This window comes from Nicotiana tabacum, chromosome 15, assembly GCF_000715075.1.
Source record: "Nicotiana tabacum cultivar K326 chromosome 15, ASM71507v2, whole genome shotgun sequence".
Classification (NCBI taxonomy): domain Eukaryota; kingdom Viridiplantae; phylum Streptophyta; class Magnoliopsida; order Solanales; family Solanaceae; genus Nicotiana; species Nicotiana tabacum.
The window spans coordinates 119,084,224-119,094,712 of record NC_134094.1 but is presented as its reverse complement, the minus strand read 5'-3'; the positions used below and the strand labels follow the sequence as shown (position 1 = coordinate 119,094,712).

At 38.3% G+C, this 10,489-nt stretch overlaps 1 protein-coding gene and 1 pseudogene across 4 annotated transcripts; one reads left to right on the top strand and one right to left on the bottom strand.

The window, feature by feature from the left end:
• The first annotated feature begins 2,872 nt into the window (after positions 1-2,872).
• LOC107826549 (ABC transporter G family member 42-like) lies at positions 2,873-10,124 on the top strand (annotated as a pseudogene).
• LOC107826550 (ABC transporter G family member 36-like) lies at positions 4,184-8,091 on the bottom strand. 4 transcript variants are annotated; one of them, XR_012699427.1, is made up of 9 exons: positions 7,743-8,091; positions 6,901-7,010; positions 6,619-6,772; positions 6,421-6,531; positions 6,167-6,342; positions 5,720-6,019; positions 5,502-5,638; positions 4,447-4,584; positions 4,184-4,323 (listed from the first exon to the last, which is right to left on the bottom strand). XR_012699427.1 is itself a non-coding variant. In XM_075231187.1 (7 exons), exons 2-7 carry the CDS (start codon positions 6,928-6,930, stop codon positions 5,591-5,593), a joined length of 819 nt encoding a protein of 272 aa, XP_075087288.1. In that variant the 5' UTR covers positions 6,931-7,010; positions 7,743-8,091; the 3' UTR covers positions 5,249-5,590. The 4 variants fall into 4 exon arrangements, 1 of the variants encoding a protein (XP_075087288.1); XR_012699426.1 differs by having other exon boundaries at positions 4,190-4,326; XR_012699428.1 differs by lacking the exons at positions 4,184-4,323; positions 4,447-4,584 and adding an exon at positions 5,254-5,394.
• Positions 10,125-10,489: the final 365 nt, after the last annotated feature.

Sequence of the window (10,489 nt, the reverse complement as noted above, 5' to 3'; positions counted from 1 at the left end):
TCCGATAGCCGAGGCGCTTCCTTAGTTCCGGTAGGCCTGTCGAACCCACTTCTGTTCATCAGCCCCCGAGACCCTTGACCTCGATCACTTCTTTTGTTGCTTTGTCCGGGGTTACGTCTCATTCATTGATGTTATGGTTTCCGTTATACGGTCGGTATCGATCCCTGATCAGACCTTGTTCTCGATTGATATCCCTTCAAGCAGCGGGTTCAGACCCCAACTGATCATCTTCGACTCTAATTTTTGATTGGTACCGATTGTGCATGTCGACCCAAGTGATAACTGGGTACTCGACCAGGTTATGCTTCAACCGCCGTGAAGTCGTCGAACTTCGTTCGTTCAAACCTTGATTGAAAGCCTGAACAGCCCAATCGTCTGTCACTAGGGGTAGATCCATTTGTTCCATTTGAAAACGAGACACGAACCCCCTTAGCATTTCGTTATCCTTTTGTCTTACCTTAAATAGGTCCGACTTCCTGGTCGCGACTTTTACGGCCCCGGCGTGTGCTTTTACGAAGGAATCCGCAAGTATAACAAAAGAATCGATGGAATAAATGGCAAATTATGATACCATATCATTGCTCCCTTTGACAGAGTTTCTCTGAATTTCTTCAATAATACGGATTTGATCTCATCATCCTCTAGATCGTTCCCTTTGATGGCACATGTGTATGAGGTGATATGTCTGTTGGGGTCGGTAGTTCCGTTATATTTAGGAATCTCGGGCATACAGAACTTCTTTGGGATCGGTTTAGGAGCCGCGCTTGGGGGGAAAGGCTTTTGTATGAATTTTTGGAATCTAAGCCCTTCAATATTGGTGGTGCCCCCGGGATCTGATCAACCCTGGAGTTGTATGTTTCCACTTTTTTGTCGTTTGCTTCGATCCTTCGTTCTCCCGATTCTATTCGTTTGGTTAGTTCTTCGAACATCTTAGCAATTTCGGGATTATTCCCCGACTCCTGCTTATTTGATTTCACTATAGCTGGTTCCATTGTATGGGCGATTTCTCGGGGTTGACTGGGCTCCGGTCTACTCAGTATCTGGGTTTGACTCTGCAACTGAGCTATTGTTGCATATTGAGCTTGCAACATTTCGAAAATCATACGCAAGCTGATGTTGTTTTCCTCGACGTTATGGGTAACTCGAGCTGCAAATCGAGTGCCACCATGAATGCTATTTTCATGACCAAAATGTAGGTTTGCTTCAATGGCTACATGCGAATTGATGTCTATCGGCACTTAGATTCGAGCTCCAACGGCGTTGACAAGTAGTCTTTCGGTACTGGGTGTCAAGTTGTTGTTCTCATCTTGAAGACCAGCTTCATTGTCGATAGGTAAGGCCATTTGATTGATAATTGGTCGTTGCTAATCCGAAATCCAAGATACTAAGTGCAAAACGGTGTGTGTTTGCAGATTCGTATCAAATAACCACTGTTATCCTTAGCCCCACGGTGGGCGCCAAACTGTTTACCCGAAAAACGGATATAGTTGAATTTGTACGTATTTCTAAGGATATGTGATATAACTTAATACAAATCGTAAGGAAAGATAGAAATATCAAATATGGATTGCAAAGAATGCAAAATAAACAAGGTTGGAAAGAAGATGATTTTTAGGACTAAGCAAGATGAATCAATTTATGAAGTTTAAAAGAATAAGTTTTGAATATAGGAGAATATGGTGCTTGGATTACAATGTAAGCAAAAGACCCTTCTTTACTGAAATGTAGCCAACCTCTTTATAGCGGAGGATCCTACTTTTAGATATAAAAAAATACATAGTGGGAGACCCATGCTAAATCAGTTTTTCCATAATTCCTGCCAAGATTCTCTCCTCTAGTGGGATTGTAACGGCTCTTGTCTATGAGCTCGATATCGACTCGAGTTTTCGGTCTTGACTCGAGTTCTCGATCCTGATCCGAGCTTGATTCTGACTCGGATCCCTGTATTGATTCGGGGTCAGTGTTGGTCGGTCTCTAAATCATAAGCTCGATAATTTTACTTTGCATCATAGTTCGACTTGGATTCGAGCTCGATAATGGTACCGAGCTTATCATTGATCGGTCCTAGAACTCGAAGCTTGATGACCTGACTTCAGACTTCGACCTGATATTACGAAGTCGCTTCTCCGATCCAATGTATTACCATTTAAACCAGTTCGTACGAAGTACTAACCGATTTTTACCGTATACAACTTCACTAATAATAGATTATGAAAGCAACGATCTATGTAGGCAATACTAGCTAGCTAGTGGAGACTAACGTTTAGTTGTTGGTAGACTTACATTAAGTTCATTGTTTGTTGAGGGCTTCTTTAATTTATTCTAGTCAGTGATTTATGTTAATTAGTTCAAGGAGAAGTAAATCTCTCTAATCTTAGAGAACCTAATTTACTTCAAACATGAAAACAAATTATGATCTGAATAAAACGTACATGAGTAGAATAAAGTAAGGGAGACTGTATCTAGCCCTAACCATTACCGACATGAGTAAAACTTTACTTGTAGACTTGCATAGAATCTTGAAGATTAATTCAGGTGTTGAAGATTACCACCAACCAGACTTCCATCTTTCCTCTTGCCACCATTTTCTGATTTTTCTCGGGTCAAAAGTCATTGATAGGGAAGTTTGACAAGTTTCCTACAAAAAAAAAAAAAAAAAATATTCAGGTACTTGTTGGCATTTATTTTTTGGCAAATTGAAAACAACCTTCCTATCCTCACAAGGTGGTAGGAGTAAGGTCTGGGTCGTTCAAAACTACCCTTCTCAGACCTCACGGTGTGATATAATACTGAGTTTATTGTTGTAAGAAAAAATCAAAAGGAAAGTGCCAACTCCTTAAAAACAACAATCAACTAAACAGTTGGCCATGAAATGATACGATGCATTTCAGGCGGCCAGAAGAAGCGTCTCACCACAGGTTATTTCCATCTCCAAACAATTTATAGAGATGTTTCTTGAAATATTTTGCTAACACTCCATATTATACTATACAACTTTTTCAGAGAACAAATTAAAATACTCGAGTTCAAATCCGAAGACAAAAAACAAAAGCAATGCTTCTATTGACTTGATCCCAAAAAGTTGAAGTGTTAAACTACCAAACAGTACCTCATATTTGGCTAGTGATGAGAACTGCAGCACTTTCTTGTTGGATGACCACCATAATATGCTTCTGTTTCCTAATCAGAGTTGTCTGCATTGTCAAACTACTAGTGTTAAGTTCTTACTGCAACAATTCACTTCAAAAGCTTAAGCAACCAACTACTTCTACCGTATGTATTTGCTAGCCTTGGAGTAAAGTAATAACAAAATAAAACTCATAGTCTACATTAAATCAACCGTGAATGGTATGTGAAATAAATGCATGTTTTATATAGAGAGACTAGCGAACGAATTCATTTCTTCATACCGTATACATGTTATCAAGACTAGAGAAGACCTCTCATCAAGCTAGAAGAGTTTACATGGAACCAGTTGTGTGGAGTGTCTAATGCAGTAAAAACGTAAGTAGATTGCAATTGATAAACTTAAACTCAGAGGTGATAAATAAGCACACTAAATTTTACAGGTGATGAATTAGTGAGCTGTTGATATTAGTAATTGGACACTGTAAATATTAAGACAATAGTAATTTCTCATCCTAATTTGATTAACCAAAACGGAAGGTATATATTGAATTAGCATAACCATTTTTCAACTATGCAAAAAGAGTGATCATCAGATCATACAATATAAGCAAAATGCTTAGGGAGATTGCACAAAAGTAGATTCAATCCGGAAATATGGGTCTTGACAAAAAAATATAATCACTGGGTTAATAGTTTAATTCAAGTTTGCTGCAGGCGAGATGATTGTTGGGCCAACAAAAACACAATTCATGGACGAGATATCTACTGGACTAGACAGCTCAACGACATTTCAGATAGTGAAATGTTTACAACAGAGTACATCTCACCAGTGGCGAAGCCAGAAAATTTAATAAAGGTGTTCAAATTTTGAACACCCTTTGCCAGTGGGCTATGCAAGGGTGTTCAAAGTCTATTTTTAATCAATAACAAGTAATATTTTACCTTATACGTAGTATAATTTTTCGGCGAAGGGTGGTTAGTTGACCACCCTTGGGCCAACATAGCTTCGCCCCTCATCTCAGAGATGCCACCATCTTGATGTCCCTCCTTCAGCCTGCTCCTGAGACATTTGATCTCTGACGATATCATTCTCTTATCAGAAGGTGAGATTGTTTATCAGGGCCCTCGTGAACATGTCCTTGAGTTCTTTGAAAGCTGTGGTTTTAAATGTCCAGAGAGAAAAGGTGTTGCTGACTTCTTGCAAGAGGTAATCGTCAAATAGGAATATCAATATACATTTCAATGAAAGCCTAAGTGTCAATACATATGAAATGTGAATCTAGTAGAAACAAGTAAGCTTAGCTATATATATAGTACCAGTAGAGAGCAGTGGGTGCATCTGCACCGTGCATCCGCCCCATGAGTTCAGTAGACTGATGATTTTGGACCTTGAAGCGCCAATATTTTTCTTCTTTCTTTTAACTTTCATGGCAAAAAAGAATATAACTTTTAAACCTGCAAATAGGTCACATCAAGAAAGGACCAAGAGCAATACTGGGAGGATAGAAGCAAGCCATACAAGTACATTCCAGTAACTGAATTTGGAAAAAGATTCAAGTGCTTCCACGTGAGCTTATGGCTAGAAAATGAACTCTCAATTCCTTATGGAAGATCGTCACTAAGTCACAAAGCAGCTCTAGTGTTCAAAAAGTACACAGTCCCAAGACTAGAGCTACTAAAGGCCAACTTCGACAAGGAATGGCTTTTGATCAAGAGAAACTCTTTTGTCTATATTTTCAAGACTGTCCAAATAATTATTGTTGCAATCATTGCATCAACTGTGTTCTTGAGGAGTAAAATACACATTAGGAATGAAGATGATGGTTGTATCTATGTTGGTGCACTATTATTTGGAATGATTGTTAATATGTTCAATGGTTATTCTGAACTCTCACTTACCATACAGAAGCTTCCTGTGTTCTACAAGCATAGGGACCATCTCTTCTATCCACCTTGGGCTTTTACTCTACCAAATGTTCTGAAAGTACCAATAACTGTGTTTGAGTCTATTGTATGGACGGTCACCACATATTATGCCATAGGCTTTGCCCCTGAAGCTAGCAGGTAATTCAACAATCATTTTGCAAGATGGTTGAATTAGTATATTGTCTTTCACACATTACAACGACAAAATCAGGTGGTTTTTTAGTGATTTGATATAGAACACATTATACTAGTACCTCAAAATACTCGATAATTTTCTGAGAATGCAGACCTAATGGCCCAGCGTATAGATCAGTTGCCCTCCTTTTTCATAAGAAGTAACTGATCCACGACATAAAAGAACATATTAGAGACGGGGGGTTACAATTCTAAGAGGCTTTGTCTTCCACAGGGTGGGTTTTATGGGTTTCACATGTTCTTTTGTTTACCTCATCAAATTCTTCAAAAATATCAATTCTTGGTTAATGAATTGTGCACACAACAGTTCTCCCAGTATCCACTGTGTTTCTAACAGTTCTCACAACAATAGCTGCTGCTCAAAATCCATTACTTCATCCACATATATCTGGAAAAGTTTTTAGAAGAACAATGTTTTATTACTTAAATTATAAAATTATTGTAATTTAAGGAGATATTAGTCTCTTACCATCTTATCCTCATTGCTGACTTCTTTAGGAAGCCGGAGGAAAGCCGAAAATATCAACGATTCACGGGCAGTTATTTGAGGTGAGTGTATATCAGTTTGTTCACAATATCCTGAAACTCTAGCAAAGGTTTCTTGCTTCTTTGGAAACCCGGATATTTTTATGTCACCTTCAATATAACCACCTGTTTTTCGTCCAGCTAGCACGTCCATGAGTGTAGTCTTCCCTGCTCCACTGACTCCCATTAAAGCAGTCAAGACTCCTGGCCTAAACGCTCCAGACACTACTTGGTCCTTCATTTCCTGAAAATATTGACAACCAAAATTTAGTTCAGCTGTATAAGCAATGTCTTTAGGCTGATTAAAATGCTACACAGCTCGAGCTGCGTATTTTAGATATAATTTATTGCAGAATTTAAGAACAATATGAGAGAATAATGTGCCTCTTACAGGTGGCATGTTTACAAAATAATTCACATTGTCGAAGGACATTGCCAGAGGGGTAAATGGCAGAATCATTCCTTTCTTTGCAGCATCACCATTTGCAGCCTTGAGCCATGCATTTTCATTTATGCTAACGCCATTGGAGTCAGAACGATTACTGATACACCAGATTTTCATTTCTCCTGCCAAGAATAGTATAACTATAACTAATATTTATGTCGCAAAAGAGGTATTGTTCATCATTGAACGCATCATCTTACCCGAGTTATTTGCATTTGTTATAAGTCTCATGGATTCCTTGCCTTCTACTTGATCAGCATCCATATCCCTTGCTTGCTTTTTGGATATAATAGCTTGTGGCTTCCCTGCAGCTGTTATAATGAACATAACATTTAATAGGCTTAGATTGTGCATTGAATGGAAAAACTATAATTCATTTTAAAGGAGTAAGAACTCACGGTTGAGGTACATTAGGGAAAAAGTGAAAAGAATGTTAAAATGAATTGTGAACCCCAGTAGTGCAGCAGTGCCTATCCAAAACCATCTTTTTTCAGGGAAGACGTCAAAGTTTTTCATCACTTGCACGCCCAACCTTGTTGTGTTGTCTGAGGCCTGTTAATTTTGTTCATATGGTTAATGAAGCTCACTTTCTGTATATTGACTATGTTGTGAATTATGTATGGTTTTGCTTGATGATATGGAAAAAATCAGGTGAACAGGCAAGGATATTTAGAACATACCAATTTGCTCATCCACCTTGGAGCAAACATCTCGTTTAGAGTGAGGGTGTTGAACCCATAGGAAAAAGGTGAAATCCAAGAGCCCCATCTCCACCAGTCCGGAATGGATCCTGTCATAAGCAACCAGTTTTTTTATCAGTGATTCAATTATGTGAAGCAGCCTGAGAAAAAAGTCATACAGTTAATGAAGTTTGACGTTCCTGATTAATATTTCCAAGACTATTGGTGTTGAGATGCCTAATTTACAATTCCTCTTGTCTCCTCTTTCATTTTGTCTTTCATCTTACCTATTTAACAATTGATCTACCTATTTAAATGAATAGCAGGCAATTCCAGGAGTTCCAAAAATTAAAGAGAAATACAATCCAGCCACCTGGATGCTAGAAGTGAGTTCAGTTGACTCAGAAATCCGACTAGGATTTGATTTTACTGAATACTACAACTCATCAGCTTCATATGAGTAAGCCAAAATCAGCACATGCTGGATGTATTTGCCACATTACAACAACAACATACCCAGTATTATCCCACACCATGGGGTCTGAGGAGGATAGTGTGTACGTGGGCCTTACCCATACCTTGTGAGGATAGAGAAACTGTTTCCAATAGACTCTCGGCTCAGAAAAGTATAAGCACCACATTAATGAAAATATAGACAAGAAGGGACATTACCAAAAAGCCATATAAAAGCAAAATAAAAATAAAAGATAGTAAGGTGATCAACAATGAAAGAAAACAACGGTTAGTCGTAAAAATCTACTACCAACAGAAAGCGAGACTGCGTGTCAATACTACTGTTATGAACACTCTATACTACCTACTCTACTACCCTAACTCCATACCTTCCTATCAAGGGTCATGTCCTCGGTCAGCTGAAATTGCGTCATGTCTTGCCTAATCACCTCTCCCCACCTCTTCTTTAGCCTACTTCTACCTCTCCGTAGGCCCTCCAATGTCAACCTCTCACATCTACTCACCGGGTATCTGTGCTCCTCCTCCTCACATGACCAATCCACCTAAGTCGCGCTTCCCGCATCTTGTCTTTAACAGGGGTCACACCCACCTTATCGCGAATAAGCTCATTTCTGATCCTATCTAATCTGGTGTGCCCGCACATCCATCTCAACATCCTCATCTCATCTCTGCTACCTTCATCTTCTGGATAAATGTGGTGTACCCAGACGAACTAAAGCTCTTGTCAAAGAGCTGTGCACACCTCCTCCTGGAGCCAAAGACCTCTATTTTCCTACAAAGCACTCTCACTCAGCATGGGGGCAGTTCAAATCCTGCTTATGGAAGGAATGGTGGACTCACTGGAGAAGTCCAAACTATAATCTTGTTAGATTCTTCTTTAGTTTGGCTGCAGCACTCATGGTTGGAACAATTTTCTTGAAAGTTGGCAGTAAAAGGTCTATTTCTAATTTATGGCTAACTGATAGACTATTTCAGAGGGTTGAGTAAACTGAAAGGGCTAAAAGGTGACAAATCACATGTTGTATTGTTTCTGTGGTACAGAGAAACTAGCAGTGATTTAATGACAATCATTGGGGCAATGTACACAGCTGTTCTGTTTGTTGGAATCAACAATTGTTCGAGTGTACAGGCAATTGTAGCCGTAGGAAGAACTGTCTTTTACCGAGAAAGAGCTGCTGGGATGTACTCAGCATTACCATATGCTATGGCACAGGTAACCGTTATTACACTAAATTGTAAATTATGTATAAATAGCTATCTTCTCATACCAAAAATAACAAGCAGAGTTAGTGTCACAAGCACATCCTGAACGTGTATGTGAAATAATTGGGGCATATTACCTTATTCAATTTCACGAATCAATTTCATTTATTTGGATTGCGGGTCATTTCCGAAATACCATATATTATTGTCCAAACTACATACTATACTCTTAGGGGTGGATTGGTAGGAGGTATTAGAAAAAATAATGCAAACATTAACTCTATGTATTATTAATATCTTGTTAGGTACATTTTTTCAACTTGTGTATAACTAATACTTGTATTAGTTATACTTGTATTAGTTATACATCATACTTGGTATTATCCTAGGTATAAGTAATGCATAGAAAACCATGGCATTAGTAATACCAAGGCTACTAATGCATGCATTAAGTTGGTTAAAGACAAAATTATCCTTAAAGTCCCTTAAAGCTTGAGAATATGAAGGACATTTTTGTAAACAACTATTTTTCTTAAAAATTATGCAATGCATTATAATTTTAATACTCCACACTAAACAGTAGATAAGAAATAATATCTGCATAACTAATGCTTGCATTACTAACCCATGCATTACTAATTCATGCATTACTAATACACCTTATTCTGCACTATTCTTGTACACCCTGCCAAACGACCCCTTATAGTATACACAGTGGTGGACTTTGAGTTGACAGCAGCTAAATTCTTCTGGTTCTATTTTGTGACCTTCTCCTTCCTATATTTTACATACTACGGAATGATGACTGTTGCCATCACACCAAACCACCATGTAGCATCAATCTTTGCTGCAGCTTTCTTCTCTCTTTTTAATCTCTTCTCACGTTTCTTCATCCCCAGACCAGTAAGTTTAATCTTTCTCACAAGTTCAAACATCAATATCGAAGGACCTGGTTTTTCTATGCATTTCTTACACTACAGTTGCGGAATAAATAATGCAGAAAGTAAAGAACACAATGATTTTTACGTGAAAAATACCCGACTCAAAAGGTGAAAAAACCACGATCTACTACCCAGTAGGATTTTCTCCAAACACTTCACTATAACTCTGAGCCAACTACAACTCTTCCAAACTCTTGCAAACCTAAGGATTACCTCTAACCCTTGTAGCAACCAGCCACAGGTTGTTGTGACTGCTTCAAGTTAACTCTAACTTGAACAATACAACTAGAGTTTACAACCTCTTGCAAACCTAAGGATTAACTCTAACCCTTATAGCAACACGCCACAGGCTGTTGCAACTACTTCAAGTTACCTCTAACTTGAAAGATACAACTCAGGTATCTAGTACAATTTGCTTCTTAGAAAGCTAAAAGGTACAACTCAAAACACATACTACACTTTGAACTAGAAATAAAGAAAGACACATAAAACTCTTTTTGAAGTTGGTTCTTCAATCTGGTTTGTGTAGCTTCAGAATCGCACTCTTAAATCTCACAGGAATTGCTCACAAAATGCCTTGCTATTTTGCTCTCAATTCGTGCTTAACTTCAGTATGTGTGCATCACCTGTAAAAGAGAACAGAACTGATATATATAAAGTTAGTAAATAAAGATTAACTAGAAGTCTAATGCTTTAATCTTCCTTGGTGGAAGAGTTCTAGTTATCTTCAAATTCTAACTCTTTCCTTATCTTGGATAGAGTTCTCTTCAAGTAAGGAGTCCTGCTCCTTATCAAATATGTAACCTTTTCGTTCAGGGATTATCAGAAATAACGACTTGTACTTATCCCTTTCACGTGCATGTCTTTTGTTTGATTCTGCCTGTCACCTCTATACATTGTCCATGGACCTGGTTCATGCATGTGTTCCTTTATCAATCATCAAAACCAAAGCCGCTCAGGTCAACAAATTC

What these genes read in the sequence shown, in the direction of transcription:
- LOC107826550 (XM_075231187.1), bottom strand. Translation starts at nt 6,930, where the DNA reads ATGTTTGCTCCAAGGTGGATGAGCAAATTG. An exon ending in CAAGGTGGATGAGCAAATTG is followed by an intron (nt 6,773 to 6,900) that starts GTATGTTCTAAA and finishes CAAAATTAACAG; the next exon opens with GCCTCAGACAACACAACAAG. An exon ending in TCAGCAATGAGGATAAGATG is followed by an intron (nt 5,639 to 5,719) that starts GTAAGAGACTAA and finishes AAACTTTTCCAG; the next exon opens with ATATATGTGGATGAAGTAAT.